General features: G+C 40.0%; 1 protein-coding gene across 8 annotated transcripts in view; it reads left to right on the plus strand.

Annotated features, from left to right (window-relative positions):
• LOC124136023 overlaps positions 1-23,496 on the plus strand; it is a 211,957-nt gene that overhangs the window by 116,319 nt on the left and 72,142 nt on the right. For all 8 annotated transcript variants that reach the window (XM_046501762.2, XM_046501767.2, XM_046501761.2 and 5 more), the window contains 2 exons: positions 4,058-4,134; positions 17,554-17,664. In XM_046501762.2, coding sequence (XP_046357718.1) covers positions 4,058-4,134; positions 17,554-17,664 — 188 coding nt within the window. The remainder of the gene's footprint in view (positions 1-4,057; positions 4,135-17,553; positions 17,665-23,496) is intronic.

Here is a 23,496-nt window from a genome sequence, read left to right on the forward strand (position 1 = left end):
TGTGCTTGTTATTATGAATACAACATATGTGCTTGTTATTATGAATACAACATATGTGCTTGTTATTATGAATACAGGATATATGGTTGTTATTATGAATACAGCCTATGTGCTTGTTATTATGAATACAGCCTATGTGCTTGTTATTATGAATACAACATATGTGCTTGTTATTATGAATACAGGATATATGGTTGTTATTATGAATATAGCCTATATGGTTGTTATTATGAATATAGCCTATATGGTTGTTATTATGAATATAGCCTGCATGATTGTTATTATGAATACAGCCTATATGGTTGTTATTATGAATACAGGATATATGTTGTTATTATGAATACAGGATATATGTTGTTATTATGAATACAACGTATATGGTTGTTATTATGAATACAGCCTGTATGGTTGTTATTATGAATACAACCTATGTGCTTGTTATTATGAATACAGGATATATGTTGTTATTATGAATACAGGATATATGTTGTTATTATGAATACAGGATATATGTTGTTATTATGAATACAGCGTATATGGTTGTTATTATGAATGCAGCCTGTATGGTTGTTATTATGAATACAGCCTGTATGGTTGTTATTATGAATACAGCCTGTATGGTTGTTATTATGAATACAGCCTGTATGGTTGTTATTATAAATACAGCCTGTGTGGTTGTTATTATGAATACAGTCTATACGGTTGTTATTATGAATACACTCTATATAGTTGTTATTAGAAATGCAGCCTGTGTGACTGTTATTATCAATATAACCTGTATAGATGATATTAGTAATATAACATGTCTCAATGTTTAATGCAATACAGTCAGTTCATACATAAAGGTTGCCTGTATAGACCAAGGCAACAGAAGCTTTATGCCAAAAACATAAATTGAATGAGTTATATTCAAAAATTTATTCCATCAAGTTCAAAACATCGGTTACTGTCGATGTGGGTGACATGCGTATAGGTCAAGGTCAAGGTCGGGTCATGTGTTGAAGGAGCCAATTATTGAACAACCCATCGATGACAATGTACATGAAAACATACCGAGTCCCAATTGACTGACGACAAGCTTTGCTAAATACATAAGTTAGGCATCCTTGTCAATAAAACCCCGACTACAAAGAGATACTAACGACCACTAGATTCAATTAGCACATACCAGCCCATTAATCTGGATATTTGACCTTTGAATTAATACCGAATTCAGTCAACAGAGTAACGACTGTCTCCGTAATTGCTCACATGTGATGAAAATAGGCCAACTTCGTCATCAATTGGGTTGAATCATTTGTCATTTATCTTTAACTCATCAAATGCGCAAAAATCGTACGGTTTTTCGGACCAAGATCGGCCTCTTCAAAGGCAAGTTAATTAGCGTTATGTCTTCTGGCTTGGCCGACGAGAAACGATAGTATCTACTCCTCGGCAAACATTTTTTTTAATTAACCACAACTATTTCTCAATGGCTTTACACATGGTGAACGAATCACATGTTATCCATTCAATCCGGAAAATATCCACAACGACAATGTTTGACAGATCAATACGACTCCATTGATCTTCAGGTATCGCGTGAGATAGGCAAGCTATTGTGTAATGGATTAACACAATTGGCATTGCCAAGTCTCACATTAATCTTGAATTATTTAATAACCTGCTTGATACATGGACAGATTCTTTTATATAATCGTGGCAGGTAAATATTTCATTGTGATCGCGATAATGGGATTACAAGGCGTGAACAGGCATTTAGAGCACAAGCTTGCTTATTGATTTTGTACCCATTCCGGAGCTGGTCTTGATGAATATTGCTGAAATGCGCTTCTGGAAGAGCAAGATGTGCTTATCCTTTTCGCAAACACCAGGTGTCATCGCTGATTTTCAGTGATCCATTCATATAATTTTAATCACTCTTTTGCCTTTTACGCCCAGTGGAATCTGTTTCGGCAGAAAATAGAGATTATTCCCAGGGTTGAGTTTTATGCTTATTTTGTGTTGCCATACGAACTATATGATGCAGACGTTGTCAGAATATTGCTCATCTTCATATCGTTGACTGGCACTGGATCTCAGTGGTTTGTAGAATACAAGGTACCGTCACATAGCTGGGGTATTGCTGAGTGAGGCGTTAAAGAACAAACAAACTAATGGTATATTTTTTCACTTTTTTTTACCCAACGGATTCAAGGCCAGAATAGACACGGGTAGTCCATGCTTTTTTAAAGAGCTGGATAAAATGAACACCGGGTGTTTATGCTGGAGCACTGTCTGAGTGCGTGGCGTGACCTGGGTGTGTGGATTGTTGAGTGAGTGAGTTGGGTTTAACGCCGCTTTTAACATTATTCCAGTCATATCGCGGCGTGTCAGCTTAATGTGGGAGGAAAGCGCGAAGTGATGCAGGTCTCAGATGATTACCACTTCGGTGAAACCCACGAGCACGGGTATGGTGCTGACAAACCTAGAAACATAATTGGGGCGTACCGGGATTCGAACCCACAATCATAGGTTTCTGGCGTGCCCAAGGGGCGCAACTCTGCACAGCGAATCGCGGCGCCTTAGACGACAAGGCGGATTGTTGCCTCTGTATCAGCCGACGGTATTGCTGGTCGGGATCACTGACCTATGTGATGAGTAGAGAGTACTGACCATCGTTAACCCGAACTAACTTAACTCGGAACTTATTTAATTCGATGGATCGTGCATCTTTATGTCATTTTCACGGTTCCGGGACTTGGCGTTTATGATGCTTCTATGTAACTATAATGTCACTGACTGAGGCGTAAAACGACATTCATTCAGACGTGGTTTCTAGGCTACGGGTCATCACATCGAATGACGGTGATGCTGCGCACGTGTGAACCGGTTTGATTGGTTCCTCCCACATTAAGCTGGTACGTCGTGATACACCTTAACTGAAATACTGTTCAAAGCGGCGTTAAACCAAACTCACTCACTCACTCACTGAAACCTGACCAGCTATCACAATTCGTCTTGTGTTGCCAGGTTACGAGCAAGCAGGAAATGCTTTGCACCCATTCAACTTTCCTGCTACAAAAATGAACGTGTAGACATTTGTTTTTTGGTAGTTAATATCGTAGCCATCGTCCTGGGTTTTCATTTTCAAAACCATGCTGTTTTGAAGGGTTATTATAAAGTTTTGGAAATCAAGTTTTGTCCTTCTGTAGTTTATGTCAAAATTGACAAAAATTCCGTGAAAAGGAGCTTTGGGCCACACTATCCCCCGTGACGCTGTATCGTATTTGAAATCACGTTAAAAATCAAATTAGGAAATAATAAATTTTGCTTCTCTGCAACAGCTATGAGACCATCTTTTCAACATGTTCACTTCTTTTTCCCGAGTAGTTAGTTATTGTCTAATCTCTCAATTTTCCAACCTCCAGCGCATATTCTCCTTAAGATTAACCAGCATCTCCATCAAATCACTCAAACTCCATCAATGTGATGGTTTCTAAGGACTTTGCACTGTACGACCTCCATAAGTACTACGGCTATAAACGCACCTCTTCAAACTCGTTCACCGTAGACCCCGTCTCCGTAGTTTTGGATATGGTATAGTCACTGTGTGATTAGCTAGAATCATTAACTGCTTTTCAGCTAAGCCAGTAATTGATTCATCTCAAATGCGTGTATACGAGTGTGGTATTTTATCATTAATATTCTAGTTTAGGGAACAAAATGAGTATTAGTATATTTGATTTTTTTATAAATATTGCAATAATTAAAATTTCAATTGTGTAACAAGAGTATGGTTTTACGCCGCTTTTAGCAATATTCCAGCAATATCTCAGCGGGGGGCACCAGAAATGGGCTTCACACATTGTACCCATGTGGGGAATCGAACCCGGGTCTTCAGCGTGATGAGCGAACGCTTAAACCACTAGGCAAGCCAACCCATCCCTCGCATCCTTTAAGTTATTCCATTGAATATACACATGATCACAAAATGGGTTAATGATTAACGAAAATATTCAAAGTCTGACTGTCTAAGTATGTAATATTAGCGTTGTATCATTCATTTCTTTTCCAGAAAACCGAAACGACATGTTTAAGCGTGCCGACGTTGCCTTTGTGTCCATACCCAACACCAGACTTCGTCGACGGCAGGTAGGGAAAATTTACCGTTATTTCATCTTCTAGCATGTTCTTCCACACATGAGTGGTAATGGCGGTTTGTGTCTGATATCGCATCTCCAAGATGAATATTCCATCAGATTCGGAGTCCTGATGTCTAAAACGCGGACAGGATGGTAAACCCATGTTGTTTCGCTCGTCGACCGGCCCCGCTTTACAAAGCGACGTTAGCGCTAAGACTGTCCTAAGCCTAAGCTACAGCATCTACATTCGATCACTCGTAGTGCTTACGTCGCTTTGTGGAGTCGGACCAAGGACGGCATACACATATTATGTTAAAGTAGAATTAGATATGGACTGGAGGTCTGTTTGGAATGGCACGACGCCTTTGCGGACTAATACATTTTAATTATTTCGGCTGTGTTGAAATCTGAGACCTACCTAGTGTTATGTATATTCTATCTGTTGAATAGTTCATGTTGTTTATCACCATGACAAAGAATTCAAAATTTGAAGTAATATTTTTATTTAAAGTTGGTCGCCGTTATATTGCAGAAATACTACCGATGCGGCGTTAAAGTTTAACTCACTCACTTTAAAGCTCCAACGTTCATAGAGTTTGGCCTCGCTCTATGAAGGTTCATTCTGTATTTAACTCGTACAATTTGCTTGTTTGTTTGTATGTTTGTTGTTTAACGCCGCACTTAGCTAATATTACACCTATATGACGGCGGTCTGTAAATAATCGAGTCTGGACCAGACAATCCATTGACTGACATCATGAGCATCGATCCACGTAATTGGGATACGATGACATGCATCAACCAAGTCTGCGAGCCTGACCATCCAGTCCCGTTAGACGCTTTTTACGACAAGCATAGTCGCCTTTTACGACAAGCATGGGTTGCTGAAGACCTGTTTTACCCCGGATCTTCACGGATGTGAAGTCGAACGCGTGAACATTTGGTTATTAAGTTCATAGTGAAAGTCATTTCTTAAGTATGATGTCAATACTGGCTAGTAACAGCACGTTAGACTTTGATGGAAATACCAAAATGCGGTATATCTTTCATATATCTTTGTCCATATTCTCAAACATTTCACACTAACCTAAAGAAAAAAGGATGTTTCTGATTATCGCGTGTAGGGGCACGGGTGTCCTAGTTGTCTAAAGCTCCGAAATTCGCTGTGCAGAGTTGCGTCCCTTGGGCACGCCAGGAACCTATGATCGTGGGTTCGAATCTCTTATGATTATGGAAATAGGATTGTCGCGGTCATCCTTGAAGAGAATCGTTCTACTCGAAGGATCTACATCTCGGTTTGATGCGGTGAAGATACCAAATCAGTACCCTCATCTGCTTTCTTTAATAAGTTTTGCATGTTCAAGCTAATAACGACGTGGCTAGCAGCTGTTACCTTTTGACAAGCTTCGTATGGATAGTGTTCCGTGGGAATTCCGGGTCACAATAGGTCCCCGGCCACCCATGCTGTTCGTAAGAGCCGACTGAATTGATCAGGTGGTCAGGCGTGGTGACTTGGTTGGTAGTGTGTCATTGTTCCCGCGTGGTCCGCTCGTTATATCAATCAACGGGTGGTCTGGCCCATACTCAAATAGTTTCCAGCTAACGTGATATATATATATAGCGTGAACACAAACACCCACACGCATAGACACACATACACACAAACGTACACACAAACACTACACACACTAACACAAACACACTTGACACTGTCACACACCATTCATGTAAACAAATACGCAATTAGTTTACACTATCCCCCTTTTTAACCGACATTCTGATATATCCGAAATCTTTATACTAGCTATAACCTGAGTGTTGACTTAACAATTAGACGATCGATGTGAGAGGAACTAAGACAAACGGACATTTCCAAATAAGGACATGTTTGTGAGAATATTTGCTCCCAGATTGCGAAAACCCTTGTGGCAATGAAGATCTGGTTCTTCCCATTATAAACATGGCAAATTACCATCTCGTGCCCCGTTATTATGCATTAGCTTGGAGACGAATATGTTGCTGACATTTGAAAAGTGTCCCGGTCCTTCTCCAGCGACTACAAGCAGCCCCTTTGTCCAATTTTAGCTGTAAAGATATTGCCAATTTTGGTTACGTGGGCAATATCATGTCCAGAGTTCAAGATTCCACCACTGCTACTGTTTCTACATCGGATTTCACGAGTAAAGCAAACTTCGATCCTTCAACATATCGCCAATTTGACATCAATTGTAGCACGTGGTCGTCTGCTCCGAGCGCGCGCACGCGACCTCAGATTGACAAGCAGCACGCGTAGGTAATCAATATCATCACTAAGAGTCCCGGTATCCAACTCGCCTCTCACCGTGACACAGTGATGTATTCGGCCGCAAGACTCAATTGAATCTGTTCTAAACACCAGCACCACACGTGCTCTACCGTAAACACAGTCTGGTCTGCGTTAACGCAGCGGAAGGATATCTCGTGTTGACAGGCTCGTGCAGGACCCATCACCGAGATGTGTTCTCGTCGGATGAGGAATATTCGATGACAGTGTGTAGTGCTCCCACCATGGATGAGCTACCTCCGTACGTGTGTCTGTGCCAATGTTTTGTAAATATTCTTTAGTAGATTTACCCTAATTCCCAAGTGTGCATTTCCTTCTTGGATATGTCGATGCGCAGAAAGATATGGAAGAAGAACCGCAAACTTTGTCGCGGATACACTGTGGATCATATCATTCTACCCGAGGAACTGTTAAAAGAGGTTACGGTAAGAAATTCGAAATCGCTACCTTCTTCCGAAAGTTCATATTCATAGGCAATTAAGTGCACGTAATCACATGATAAATAGCATCTATATATAATTGGTACGATAATTGTAATAACAGATGATGATGGCGTCGGATATTTCTTTCCTACATTACGTCTGGGTTTAACAATAGCATAGGGCCTGTTGTAACATCTCTCAGCTTCCAGGTATATTTAGAACACAGAGTGTTGGTTTCTCTTAAGCGTCCCCTCACAGCAGAACGGTGATATAGAGTTGTTCTAGAACATCTAATTCACACATAATGACTGATCTGTGATAAAATAACACTTGTTTGTCCTCGTTGTTAGAGCGTATTGGCAGATTAATATGAATTCACGTTCTCTCGGTGTATAAGTGTTCTTGAATTTTAAAATTCGATTAAAATTGGTATGGTGCGCTTTATTGTCATCGCCTCCGTGTGTCTGAATCGGAATTGAATGTCTTTGCTCGTTGATAATGATATGATCAATGAATTACTTTTGATGAGAATCCAGTTTTTGTTGAACAGCAATTGGCGAAATTCTGCTGAACAATTTCCTGTGGACGTCCACTCAATAACTAGAAAATCAACACAAACCTTGTTTTGTCAGAAAATTGGTAAAACTGGTTCTGGCTAAATTCATGTGGCTTGAAAACGGTCTCATAGCAAGAACTTTCAAAATTTGAGAACTGCCATATTTGCAGAATGTGTGAAATCAATACGGCGACATTCAACATTGCCAAGGCTGTAGGAACGACAGTACGAGTTCTACGACGATAACACAAATGTAATGCATTAAATTTAATATGCATGTATAATTATTTATTGTGTTATAGGCCGGAGGACTTGAATACTCAATAAACTCTGCCTGTCTGTCTGTCTGTATGTCTGTAATATAAAGGGAGGACAACAGTCACTAAATAATTTACAAAGTTTAAAAGAGGTTATCCTATCCTTCAAAGAATTCCCATTTATATATAGAATTCACCTCTTGTTATGTGTATGGTGTTTAATGTCAAAGGTATTGTGTTCTCGTTATATGTAAACGATAAAGCACTCATGCATAATATATACCTACAATATTCTCTTGATATTTACCTCCCACAGCAGATAGTGTTTCTTTGGTGTTAGTATTGCATTACACAACGCATGGCCCTTTTCTATATGATGACTGCCAGCAAAGACTATCATGTCTTGTCCCTAATGGCTGTAACCCCTAACCGCTATTGAATATGAGCTGCGGGACCAGTCCTTTAAAGAAACTAATATTTCAAAGCCAGTTCCAGAGAGACAACCCCGACTTGCCATAACAGCCTCTATTCATATACAATTTGATTTAAAGCTGACTTCTTTGTCTCTGTGGTGGAGACCTGTTCATTTACTGCAAACACAAGGAATAACCTTCTCAATTTCCCGATTAACATGACAGCCATTGTGAAGCAAAAATGTTCGTGCCCGACATGGGAATTGATACACATTACGACGTACAAATTGTTTTTAGGACATTGGAGATGTACAACGCTGTCCATGTTCATCAGTGTTCCTTGCATCCTTCCATCCTTCGAGACCTCTCATTTTAACTGCATCTCCACGAAATCAGCCTATTTACGTGTGGAACAGCAGTTGTAGTTCCTAAGCACTGATTACCACTGTCTATGTTTCTATGAGGTAACGTAACCAATTACAGCAATATTATGTCGGCGTGTCCTTGTTTACCGTTACCAAGCAAGCAATTATCCGCTGATATCAACGTTTGCTTTCACAACGGACTGTGTTTTATGACAACCGACGTTATTTATTCAACACACGCAGTATAATGTGCAATGGTATCTGTTTCTTGCATCAAGTGATCTGGAGACGTTGTTGTCGACGTTCCTACGTGAGCTTGGTTATACAACGTGGGTTACTTAACAGCATCTTCAGACACGCATCACAGTAAGGGCTACATCGCCGCTAAGCACGACAACGACGTTCAAGGTGTATGTAATGCAGTGGCTTACTAGGCAGGGACACTGTCCGTTAGGCAATTATCGCCGGGATTTGCATCAGATTATACAAGTATTGAGTCGGTATAGCTTTAAGTCCTTAAATGAGACGAAAGGCAGGGTTTGTTGGGACACCTGCTTGCCTTCCCGCTTACGTCACAATCCCTCAATAAGTGGTGTAGTTGATGCCATTATCCCACACCAACGACTTGAACGTCTCAATGGGACCCAGCCAGGGTCGGCACTAACTGTCTTTGATGGTCGTCTCTTGGATGAGTTGTTGGTAGCAATATGACTGGTTTATGATCTCCAGGGAATGTCAAGCCTAATGTTACCGCCCTCCACAACGCCGGACTAAACATCTAATGAAGCGGAACTAATCGCAGGGAACATCTCCTCGTCATTCTCCTTGCACGAGACAGGATTTAATGACCACTAGATCAGCTTGTCAGGACAAGAGGGAAAAATAATGCTTGCGTCGGCTATTATTTTTTCTCCGGATATAGGTGTGCTTAGTGTTCCATGAACACGTGGAAGTAATGGATCGTTGTATTTTTGATAACTTGCAGCATTGTTCTCTTGTTCATGAATTTATTGGCTTTTTGATATTTCAACCGGAGCATTGACCCACTTGCCTTCTACGTAGCTGCAGAATGTCAGAATAGTTTAATTTCTCTTGGATCGTTCTCTCGGTGTGGTTTTAGATCAGTTCCTTAATTCTTGGTTGTTATCATTGAGGGGAAAGTGGCTAAATGATTCGAAAGTCAGAAAAGAGAGCTTACATATTATTTATTACAAAGTGCATATTGTGTTCAAAATGGATTAAATACAAGGTAGTTTCTGTTAGCTTATACAAAGAAATAGTTTCATTGCAAGATTCACAACAGGGGACTATTTGGCTTCAATCAAAGGATTCAAAATGGTCGTGCAGTGATGTACATGGATAAATGCATGATGCATATTTCTTTTTAGTTTCGAAAGGTCGCCATTACGTATTGACGACAAACATCATGTTTTTATCAGATACATTGGGCGTGCTCCCACTTAATGTCTTTCAACATTTGTCATAAGATTAATGCCAAGATATGCTTGCCTATGTGGTGTCAGCTTGCAGCTGGTATTGTCTGAATCGTTCAGTGATCCCTATACACCTACGGGCACTGCGGAGGACGTTCTAGACAATGACGTCATCAGTTGCCAATGTGTCATAGTGTCTCATGGAACATGACTGACGTGGAATGTCAACTCTACGAGGCTGACATTGCCGATGCAGTGTTACGTTTATGACGTCATAATGTACACTGAAGGCCGTCATAGATGACGTCATCGCGTGACGTTTTGGGAAATAACAAATGTCACGGATTCAGATATTTGTTGATGGAAGAGGGTGTGCAGTGAAACATCACAGTCATTTCACTGCAGGACGAATATATTTATTTCAATTGTGTAACACTTTCAGACACTTGAAGACGGAGTAGGTTCATCCAGGCTACGGCAGTACAAGACTAGTTGATTTCCGGATACTCTCTTTGACGAGCCAGTGGGGAGTGATCATTACATAAACATATACTTACAGTAAAGTACGTTTATAACGAACACGCTTATAACGAACTGACGGATATAACGAACTGATTTTTATTTCCCGACTATTTGCTATAGTTATATATAGTTATGCTGTATATTTGCTTATAACGAACTACGGTTATAACAAACTAAAGTTAGTTGTCCCTTTGAGTTCGTTATAACCGTAGTTTACTGTATATTAGCCCTTCTCCTGTTCCCACGCCGTGATAAAACTAACCTTCTGTCCAAAGTGGCGTAAACTCAAAATACCTACTCCCCCTACCTCACTCACCAGTTCGACTTCAAGTCCTCAGACTCGTGAAGATCCGGGTTAGAATAGGTCTTCAGCAACCATGCTTGTCACAAAAGGCGACTATGCTTGTCTTAAGAAGCGACTAACGGGATCAGGTAGTCAGGCTTGCTGACTTGGTTGATGCATGTCATCGATCCCAATTGCGTGGATCGATTATTTACAGACCGCCGTCATATAGCTGGAATATGAGTGCGGCGTTAAACAAAAAACAAACAAACAAATCCAAATCCTCAAACGACGTATCTGACATTTGATGCTGCTGTTGCTGTTCAGTTTCATAAATGATCTGCTTTTTTCCAGTGTAAATGTCAATGATGCTTTATTTAAACTGGTTAAATTGAAACAAGCAGGGCACACGTAAACAACGACTAATATTTTTAATATATTATCTCCATGACGGTGTTAGCCCACGGGGTATAATCAACGCTATACAGACGCAAGAACGCTTGGCGTAAGCCGCAATGATCATTGCAAGACCGTCGGTTGTGAAACCGTTTTGTAACCAAGCATCTTCGGAGCGTCGCTTTTTATCAAGATTTCACAACACCGTGTCATCTATCACTGTAAGCATCACTGATTGATTGCTAACCCATCTTACCTTGCACTGTAGGACACATCTGGACAAATGATTGGCATTTCCAGTATTTCAGATCGATCAGTTACACGTAAAAATAGATTTAAATGTTTTAAAATGTCCTCCAAGACCCTTTGAGATTTTGGCGGGGGTGGCTGGGGTTTTATCGAAAAAAAAAGTATCCAGGAAAACACTTAAAAAAATATTCATGCTTCAGTCTGTTGAAAAACAGATTGTCTGCACAAAAATACGTTAGATTTTACATTTAGGCTCAAAGTTGAAAATTAAATTGAAAAATAATCTGATGTAGCTGAAACATGTCTAGTCTACATACAAAATGCCAGTCCCCTCCAACAACCAACCCCACCCCACCCAAACTAGAATATGAAATGGTCGGTTCCTAAAGGATTGCTCTTCTACATAGTTCCACGCACATCACTTAACCAGATCAGCTGTTTCCTGGCATCAATATAACCATGACACCAATAAATATCAATCATATTTTTATTTAATCATACCGGCATGTAATTTCACATTTTCACATTTTTCGCATCCTTCTCTAAATCACCATTTTATATGGTCTGACCATGATTAGACAAGCTTTGGTTCTTGTTAGACTTGAGATAGTAGGCTATTGTAACCCTGATAATTGTGAAACATCTTCATTAATAATAAAGTCTGATAGACTTCCTCCCAATCTTGAACAGTTTCCCTGATACAAATAAACTGGCTCATTACACATCCGAGTGCTGAGAATCTAGGTCGTTATATTAATACTCTATAATGCCAAGGGTGTCTTCGATATCAAGTTTATAATATTATATATCTCAAAATGGCCAATAGTTTATAATGTAGTTCAATATATTATATATTGAAATATCATTTATTTTCGACTGGAGAAACTCATCATGGGTTCGTTTAATTTCAAGATATAGGGCGTATCAAATTGCTTTGTATATTAAAATGCTGCTTTTTATGATCCATAGTTCGAGGTAAAATTATACTGCCAATGGGGTCAATGCCATAGATCATGCCGCCATACGCTCTTAATTTCATACTGTATATTTTCTATCTTTAACAATACATATTGCACAGACGTTTGAGATGATGTTGTTGTTTTTAAACTAAAGGTCAGGGTCATTTAGTCCTTCAAAATCACAGTATATTTCCAATCGCGAAACCCAAGAGAAACTTGTTTTTACGCATATTCCAAATTTTACACATCAGCGGCGATAATGATGACCGATGCAACTCGCTGTTTTGGCTTGTATCATATGTTCGCGTGGTTGTTTTAGGCGAATAATTGGCTGGCCCTTGCATGTGTTTGTGACGGGTGCCATCGGTGGGGCAGGATACGCTCACCATTTCGCGAACACCTGGTGTCATCACTATTTGATAGTGATTCTGAAACACATGCTCATGATATAGATAGAACATGCACTGGACTCTGATTTGGTAGATATCACTTGTGATAATGGACACGATGGTTGTCGTTTTTATTTACCCACCAATTAAGCACGGTGAAATAAGGGGCATTGCCGCCATGTGCCATCAAATGGAATACTAGTAGCACAAGCAAACAACTGGTTGCAACCAAATACTATCTTCCTAGAGCAATATTTTCACAAACATTAATATGTTGTTCAAGTTGTGTTTATTTAAATTACATCAATGCTTCATCAACCCATTGTCAAACTCGATGTCAAATAGATGGCGTAATTAATAGTTTCAACGTTCACTGAATCCATGAGATGAAATTAAAATTCAATTAAAACTCAGAGCCTTAATTGAACAAAATTAAACACCATCTTGCAACAATGTATGTTTTGTCGCAGACATATTTTTCGTCTCTTTAAACCGTCTGATTCATACTATATTCTTCATGAATTGTATGGGATAATGGGAGCGGTCGGGTAGCCTAGTGGTTAAAGCGTTCGCTCGTCACGCCGAAGACCCGGGTTCGATTCCGACATGGGTACAATGTGTTAAGCCCATTTCTGGTGTCCCCCGCTGTAAAATTGCTGGAATATTGCTAAAAGCGGCGTAAAACCATACTCACTCACTCAATTATGGGAAAATGTATTTTTGTTTTCAATAAAATTCCAGGCCCCCTGGATTAGAAATGGTCGCACTTACAAGCAAAACAGTCCGGTTTTCCTATGTTAAAATGTTTATTTAAATTGATAATAAGGGTTTGGGAATAAACAGGTTTTACCATGTTTGAAAAAATCATTCATGATGAGGGTTTAAGTGTTAAGTGTAATACAGTAAACTACGGTTATAACGAACACGTTTATAACGAACTGACAGATATAACGAACTTATTTTTTAGTCCCGGCAATGTGTTGTATTTATGCTGACAGTGTATATATGCTTATAACGAACTACGGTTATAACGAACCAAGATTAGTGGTCCCTTTGAGTTCGTTATAACCGTAGTTTACACAAGTTGCACCGATCGCCGCTGGATGACCGCAGGCTTGTTAAGCCTCATATAAATTGTCCTTAAGAATATCACTCTCCAATCCTCCTTAAGACCATCGCCTCACGTCAATCTGGTATCAATACAGAATTGGCCAGGTCAGCAGCTGGAAGCGTAGACAGTAGTTTATCCTTCTATATGGCGAATTCATTATCATTTAGTCTCTGTAACACGATCAGAGAATAGCACTTGGTCAAGCCATTTGTCTTCTCGGTGTTCTGACCAAACTCCTAATCCGCTTATAGGGGCGCGGTGGACAAATGGTCTTAGATGCTATATATTTATGCAGAGTTGTGTCCCTTAGCCGTGCGAGGTTCCGCTGATTGGAATCCCAGATTTGTTTGCATTATGATCCTTGGTTTGCGGACACATGCCTTGCTCATGGGTATCGCCAAAGTGGGAAGTGTATTAGTGTTGGGCTGGTTTGGTAGTTCTGTCACGTTAAGCTGACACCCCGCGATATTACTGAAATACGGTTCACACCGGCGATAAACCAAACTTTCTAAAAACAATCAGGTGACAAAAAACATACAGTGAAACCTGGTAAACAAGTGAAAAATCCTCTACCAGTGAAATCCACCGGATAAATATTTTTTCCTTTTTAACGAATAATTGTAACGGGATACCCACGGCATTCCGTGACTAACTGCCAATGATATTTCATGTATACATATCTATATATTATATATCATAGCCAATGATATATATAGCCAATTATATTTATAATATATTAGGTATTCCTGAAAAGAATCATTGATATAAAATATTGCTCAGGTAAAAGTAAGATATAATTTCTCTCTTAAAAATAATTGATGGTGATTAATATGTTATATTATCAATATTCATTAATCCTGAGGATGAATCACATTTCGCATCAAAGTGTCATCTGTCATTGATTCTGGATTATCGCATAGATTCGGTAGAAGTCTTCAGCTTTCCCTCCAAGGAGATGGAGGGGCGGTCGGGTAGCCTATTGGTTAAAGCGTTCGCTCGTCACGCCGAAGACCCGGGTTCGATTCCCGACATGGGTACAATGTGTGAAGCCCATTTCTGGTGTCCCCCGCCGTGATATTGCTGGAATATTGCTAAAGGCGGCGTAAAACCATACTCACTCACTCACTCCAAGGAGATGGCTTGCTGCCATCTAAAACAGCCTATATGAAGACCCCGACGAACATGATTAACCTACAACGTTAAGAGTTAATCAAAATGATAACTTCTTCGTAATTAGTGGAATAATGTTGTCAGAGTGCCAGTAGACCAGCTGTGGGTTTACTGAGGAGTTGGGATGGTGAAGGGAGATACGGTAGCCAGCGCACGCTGTGGGTAAAAAGGCCACGAAAATCGTTAAGCCATGATCTTAAAGCAAGGACAAAAACTTACACGCAATATCGTACATCACACTGATCGTCAAGGAAAAGCTGATTTTGCTTCCACGTTTAAAAATATAACGTCAATGCCTGAGAAATACCAGTCTCGATTATCTACCGAAACAGATTCAATTTGGCGTAAAAGGCAAAATAGCGGGGAAAAGTTTATGAATGAATCACTGAATATCAGTGTTGACACCAGGTGTTCGCGACAAGGGTAAACATGTTCTGTGACACCCTGCGTACATTGAATACACGTATGTTCCAGGAATCCCATATTTACCGTTTTTTTATAAGTTTGCTTTCGGGATTAATTTTGATAAAACCACAGAAATGATAAAATACATGTATGTACAGTGAAACCCCGTTTATCCGGACGATACAGTTTGCAGTAACATTTGGCCGGAGTATGAAGGATCAGGATCAATACCACAGGTGTCTCCTAATTTTTCTCTCAACCCGCGTGTTAGACAGGGTATCCGGACAATAGAGGTTCGAATTAACGAGGTGTCACTGTTCGCTGTTTTTCCGGGCACAAACTGGACACTATGCATAGTCAAGATACTTCCAGCAGCTTGGCTTTATAGAGCACAAAGTCAACGTGACCTGCTGAACGCTTTAATCCGCCATACACTTTGGATTGTTTTTGATGTTGTGACTCAGAGGAATGTGAAATCCATTATATATTTCCAATATACGTGAGAGTCCACCAGAAACGCTTTGAGCTGTATATATATTGCTGGTATAATAATCGATTGAAAACAAGTTTTAAAAATTTTAATGTAAGAATGACAAGATCAGCTGATTTATGTAGAGTAGACATTACTTTCATGGTACATTTATCTGATAATAGTGAGTGATTGTGTGAGTATGGTTTTACGCCGCTTTTTACAAAATTCCATCAATATCATGACGGGGACAGCAAAAATGGGCTTAACACATTGTACCCATGTCGGGAATCGAACCCGGTATTTGGCGTGACGAGCGAACGCTTTAAACACTAGGCTACCCGACCGCCCCTTTCTGATGATGTGTTGCCCTTTCACAAACCAGATAGTTCTGTGTCCGCGTTCAAAATGAACATCTTAGTAACCAACGTATTCAACTGACGTTAGTGTTGTATGATTGAGTAAAGGACCAGATCACCTGCTTCAAGAGACCGTTGTCCCCATATTTCCAGGTGTGTCGTAAAGTACTTCTTAATTCGGATTGATCAACTGGACGTTTGCTGAATATCGATAGAAACCATTCAGCGGTGACCTGTCTGAATTAGTGTGACGTTGCGCGATAATACACCCGATGACTGTCTCCTCAACACCCGATTACTTGATGGTTCCTGTGCTTTTGCAGCGACATTGCTAACTACGACCACGTAATGTCGTTATTTCACTGTAGGTTAAACACTGGAAACATCGTTTGTAATATTGAAGATTTTACAACCAAATTTCTCACGCACACACACACACAGATCCTTGTTAGAATTGGTCGTAAGAGGCGACTAACGGGATCGGGTGGCCAGGCTCGCTGACATTGTTCATTCATCCCAATTGCGTAGATCGATGATCATGACGTTAATCACTGGAAATTTGGTACAGACTCGATTTTATTGCTGAAATTTTGTTGAGTGCAGCGTTAGACAGCTAACAAACAAACAACAACCAATTGTCATAGAGTACGTGTAAGATGTACTGCAATATACTGCGGATTTAAAATGTATTCACTGTCTCAATTTGGCACTAAGAGACAATCAATTGTAAATAGTCTAACGACCCACTTGCAATAAAACAACTGCTTGGCACTAAGTAACCATGTCAATATCGCAATTTCTACACCCATAAACAGGTGTACAGACATTGAGACAGTAACATTAAAACATTGTCAATTATTTGTGAATTATGAAAGTTGATAAAATTTCTTAAATACAGGACATCAACACCATCACACTGAAAATTCAGTGAGAAATGTATTCACAATAAATATGTACGATCCAAATCACCGGAAAAACACACATAGATTGTACATATTAGCAACAAAACCCTTTCCATATTCATAAGAAATTATGAACCATGATATATGCTGGAAAACATATCTTATATGCATCCGTCAACAGCACCAGATATTGATAGTATAATTAATACTTTATGAACATCAAAGTTGAAATATGTATGTACTTAAGTATGTGTATATACAAAACGCTATATATTCGCTAACCATACAAAGATTCCCACTTAAGCGACTCAATACGTTAAGCCCCGACCCATGAAGCCAAACAGTCTCGACCTCCACTTGAGACCTCACCTTTCAACAAATGACCTCAGTCAGTTCCTTGTGTTGTTTGGCTTACAACTGAGGTAACCCTTTGTCTCCTGTTTCAGCCCCAGAGGAGGTTAAGTTCTGGCAGTCTCACAGACGGCTCGGAAACAGAGAATGAACCCTCTCCACCTGTCGCCAGGCGAGGCAGGCGATCCGCCATCTTTGAAACGAAGGTAGGTACTTCCGGTTTATTTAAACTACGTTTTTACTGTTCGTCAGTTAACAATGTCCAATCCCATGTCCGTGACTTAAAAAGAAAGGTCAAAACCGCTTTGCATCGCATTGCAATCGAATGTGTTACAGTGTACCATCGCCCCGACTGGCAATATTTGCTCTCTGTGGCAAATGTATACATTTCCCTTGTACAAACAGTACAGCAGTCATTCAAACAGATTCACCTTCTTCTTCGATATTATAAATAGCCCAGCCTTTTTTAACCATTGTTTCCACTGTCTACAATTCTGTTTGTTCAATGCGTAAAAAGACCATCTAAAATATCCCACATACTGCAAAGGTTCCGTGTACTGTGGAACACCATTAGCATTCAATACTTCGGGCAACTGTGTCAGGCTCTTCAGATTAATAACAACCGCCTCCGTGGTCTAGTGGTAGAGCGTCCGACCGGAGAGCGGAAGGTCCGGGGTTCGAGCCCCGGCCGCGACATACCAATACACGTTAAAAGATGGTACTTGTTGTTACCCTGTCTGGCGCTCGGCATTAAGGGGCTAAAACAAGGACTGGTCGGCTCGGAGTCAGTATACTGTGTCCGAGTGGTTTATTCATGTTAAACTGCGGCATGGTAACTCAGTGAGCTAGCACTATAAATCGGCATCAGTCCGGACAAGTACAAGCAGCCCCCCCCCCCCCCCCCCCCACACACACACACACACGTTCATGCAGGTCGCTAGTGCAATAATCTTGGACGCGACGTTAAACCCAATTTCATCTCACCTTAGATAAACAATAATACTAACTTTTTTAGAAGATGTCTACATCGCCGAAAAGCATTATTACCAGAATGTAAAAAGTGGTAAATTAGCACAGCATATTTTTGTATATTTCCAATCATTTCAAGTAACATTCGTGAGGTTCTCTTACCGACAAGTAAGTCAACTTCGGCCTTCTCTGTGCCACCAGACAAACATAAACATATATATTCTACATTGTGTAAATATTTAATGGAAGTTAGATGAACCTCCCATATATAAATTAACAAGTCACGCAGCATGGTCGAAATAGCACAAGATTTACGTATTCCAATAACACGTTTTTGCATGATACGTGTTTATTAGGAGGTTGAGTATGTAGAAAAGACATCTCAGAGCATGAAATATGGTTAATGGAGTACGTGTTTTTGTATTGTTTATTGCAGTCTGCGTACACACACTAGGGAACAGTATACATGTGCCATACATCGATTACGTTATTACCTAACGTCATAAATTTACAATGTACAGTAAACTACGGTTATAACGAACACGCTTATAACGAACTGACGGATATAACGAACTACTTTTTTGGTCCCGATAATTAGCTGTATTATGCTGTATATATGCTTATAACGAACTACGGTTATAACGAACTAAAATTAGTAGTCCCTTTGAGTTCGTTATAACCGTACTTTACTGTATGTGTAACGCGCACCTGTTCACAGACACCTGGTATCATTACTATTTGATAGTGATTCATAAACATGCTCATGATATAGTCGGAATCGTACAGTCGAATCTTCATGTAGCAGAGATTTCTTATAAATATGGAAAGGGTTTTGCCGCCTATATCTTCAGGTTTGTAAGGTCAAATTCATCGTCGTTTAAAATAATAAACAGTAAACTAACGGTTAAAATGAACTCAAAGGGACGGCCAATTTTAGTTCGTTATAACCGTAGTTCGTTATAAGCATATATACTGCATATATACAGCAAATGGCCGGGACCAAAAAAAATCGTTTTATCCGTCAGTTCGTTATAAGCGTGTTCGATATAACCGTAGTTTACTCTCTCTCTCTCTCTCTCTCTCTCTCTCTCTCTCTCTCTCTCTCTCTCTCTCTCTGTCTCTGCGTGTATCCCTTTGTTCATGATATTGGTATTATAAAAGTATTGAACTAAAAACTCATCACTTTTTCTTCCAAAATTTAAAAACTGAAGTAGTTGTAAATTGAGCTAAAATAGACCTCACTCTATTTTAAGTGCTCCTTATTCTCAAAAAAATAATTTAACAAATTGACATTTTCTCGATCGATTTTGGTACTCTGTGCACACGTAATGGTTAAACTCCTGCTTATTTCCAATTCCCATTAGCGCTGTAAAGCAGTTTGAAGGGGGTGCATTTAGAAGTGTTATGTTCGTATTCATTCCAATGCGCATACAACGACTTCAGGGGACCTTTCACCTTTCTGACAAGCGCGTTGTTGTGTTTAGAATAAAAAATAATAGACCGTTGAACGAACAAAATTGTATAAGTAACTTTATTGACCAATGTTATAAAGAATATACATGTAGGACACGTCCTTACTTCGTTTCTGTGGGGTTTTTTTAATAAAAAAAAGTTTTTGTTACCGATATTTTGTTCAGTGTGAGGTGGATGGGGTGGGGTGGGGGGTGAAAAGGGGTTCCACGTCGCGTTTAAAATTATTGCAAATATATCGCAAAGTGCATGTATTTGACTGTGTGGCTGCTTGTAGTAGTCCAGACTAATGCCGGTTTTATAGGTTTTTTTAACATGGATACAGGACTCAGATACTGTATGTGACTCCGACCGGACCAGTCCATGTTTTATCCCCTTAAAACCGGGCGCCAGGCAGGGTAACAACAAGTACAATACATTTACGTCGTTTGGTGTGACACCACGGAGGCGGTTTTGATGGTGTTTCCTTTGATGGACAACTGCGTAATAACAGCTGTGCGTATTGAAGTCGTTGTTATGGTAAACAGGTACATAATTCACGTTCATATATTTTCCACAAGACAGATTTGATCATATTCCCTCAAATTCACCTAGATCACTGATGGCTACGACCAAATTCCATAACCGTTATATGTAAGCACCACTGCATTTGAGTTTGATCAAAGAACTTCGTGTGAGTGACATATCAAATAGTGTCACATGCTAGGCCAGTCTGTTATCTGGGGCAGAAATCTGCCCAAACCACGCATTAGTACCTTAAACCTTTGGCTTGACTCTAAAACCTGAAGACATGTCCATTCCCTTTTTGTACAGGATTGCAAAGCGCCATAAACATACTAGCGTACAAGAGAGATATATTGCTGGGTCCAACAAATGTACTACCATATCCCTGTCTCAAAGACTGACCATAATCCTTAATACAATCAAGGAAGGACTTTCTTTATATTCACAGAAAATATTTGAGACAAATGGAATCATTACCATATGGACTCTAAAAATCCGATTTGCTTGTTGGAACCTCAAAATAAGAGTGAGTGAGTGAGTATGGTTTTACGCCGCTTTTAGCAATATTCCAGCAATATCACGGCGGGTGACGACAGAAATGGGCTTCACACATTGTACCCATGTCGGGAATCGAACCCGGGTCTTCGGCGTTACGAGCGAACGCTTTAACCACTAGGCTACCCGACCGCCCCTCAAAATAAGAACCAAGTTCAATTCTGTTAAACCATTTCACTTTTCAATTTTGTACATCACTATCCCACACGACAAAGTAAAGGAACACATTCATTCCTTGAACAATGGGACATTTGTCACTAAACGCGGTGACCATAGATATAGTTACATAGATAGAGGTTCAAAGGTTCAGGACAATGTGTCAGAAATCACAGCATATGTCATCAGAGGTTGTCTGAGAAAACAATTTGTGAAATGCTGGGCATCTTTATTAATGTCTTTTTGACATATATTTGAAATTTTGGGTACAATATTTTGGCAAGTTTCTTACGCGAACACCTGTGTCATCACAATTTGAAAGTGATTCATAAAAGAAAGGACTCTGCTGTTTTTAGCAGAGATTCCTTATGATAATGGAAAGAGCTTCGTCGTTCTTATGTACTTGTATAAAGTAATCTGACGGTTGTTATCGTAATGACGTAATGCCCATCCTTTATTCCCTTGCTCAATTTACTAATCATGCCACATTTTGCCAATCACTGTCCCTTCCCATCCCCAATCAGTGTCAATAAATATCTATGCCATGTAACAAAAACATCCACCGTTGCCTTTCAATCTCCTCAGGTTGCTTTATCGACGTTGGTGAAGCACGCCCATAGTGATCCGCCATTACCCTTAGCCGAGGCTTCATATTAGCCAGCATTGTGGTTCAGGATTACTGACGGTTTCATCCCTGGTAATTAAAGAAACGTGCTACACATCTCACTACACCCATACGAACTGGTATAAAGTACAAGGCCCTTAATGAAAATACCCGAGCCGTTAACTCGTTCATGGTCATTGATGGCTGCCCAACACGGAAGCCGATGTGACCCCTCCCCTCTGATATCCTTCCGATGTTAACAGATGAGTTGTCCTCATCTTGGGTCTTGTATGCAGGTTCCGATCTTCTGATGTTCGTCTTCAAAGGTAAATGACGCCTTGCAAGATACTAGATTCTATGTAGGGGCTGTGTTGTCGTGACTGAGGGTTCTTATCGTTTCGTTACAAACTGACAGTGAACACTCTCAAGAATCTATAGCGGCCGCGTTGAGCCATGGAAATTCCCAGGACATTCAATTTACGTTAACGGTTATGATAATTACTTATTTACAGGAACCTGTTATCGATTTAGTTTATTATCTGATGATGTTGTAACGAACCGAGACTTTAACAATTATTCTCGTGTTGAATATTTGATATGACGCTATCTCATTTATATAAAAAATATTTATTATGTGTTACTTGTAGGTCGAACTGGAGACGGTCACTTGCTCGTCATATAATTAATATCTATCACCTGGGGGTCGAACTGTAGATCTTTTAATCTTTCCTTGTCATATGATTTATTAATATTTAACATCTGTGTATCATATACACTTGTTATATGAAACTATTTTCGTATTCATATTCGAAAACGTATATGTTCAGTTCTGATTTCGTCATTAAACCTGATCACAAAACTATATACTTTGACACGTCGACCCTTGAGGCCGACCTAAGAGATTGAAAGATCAATAGCATGCTTAATGCGTGCATCACTTAATCCGTGCGTACACGAGTCTACATGGTAAGTAGAGTCTCATCCCAACGTCAGCCAAATTTTAAATACATCTACAATGCACATTGTGCCTGTCATTCGAGTAGGTGACAGCGTTAACCTTTCAGCGAAATATGTATGTGTTCTTTATTCCTTTTGGACAATCGATTCCATGTATACATAAGCCAGTCAGTGTCAGTACACAAAACTAGGTATACATAAGCCAAGCATAAGGCCCCGTGGTCCAGTGGTAGAACGTCTGCCCTAAGAAGGTTGGGGGGTTCGATCCCCGGCCTCGTCACCCCCCCCCCCCCCCCCCCCCCACTACACACACACACAAACACACACACAAACAACAACAAAAAACACAAAATAAGTTAAAAGATGGTACTTGTTGTCACCCTGCCTGGCGCACGGCATTAGGGGCTAAAACAACGACTGGTCGGCTCGGAGTCAGTATAGTGTCTGAGTATGGTATTCATGTTAAACTGCAGCATGGTATCTTTAAAAGTCGGACTATTAAAATCAGCCTATAAAATCGGCATTGGTACAAGCAGACACACGTCGCTCTATAAGTGCAAAAATCTTGGACGCGACGTTCAACCCCATTTCACCTCAACTAAACCCAGGGTCGTTATTTCCATCTGTAAAACCCCAAGAAACTGACAAAGACAAGCTATTTATTGTATTTAAGGCATCCGGCCCATGAACACAGGAGTCACTTTTAAGTTAAGGATCTAGGTCCCATCTTGCGACATGGGACTGCTGTTAATGTTCTTGTTCTTTTGGGGAAAGGGTAGTCTGAGGCTTTGAAATTCGCTGTGGCGAGTTACATCCCTTAGGC

The sequence above is a fragment of the Haliotis rufescens genome, unplaced genomic scaffold (genome assembly GCF_023055435.1).
Source record: "Haliotis rufescens isolate VD_foot unplaced genomic scaffold, xgHalRufe1.0.p SCAF_44, whole genome shotgun sequence".
Lineage (NCBI taxonomy): Eukaryota > Metazoa > Mollusca > Gastropoda > Lepetellida > Haliotidae > Haliotis > Haliotis rufescens.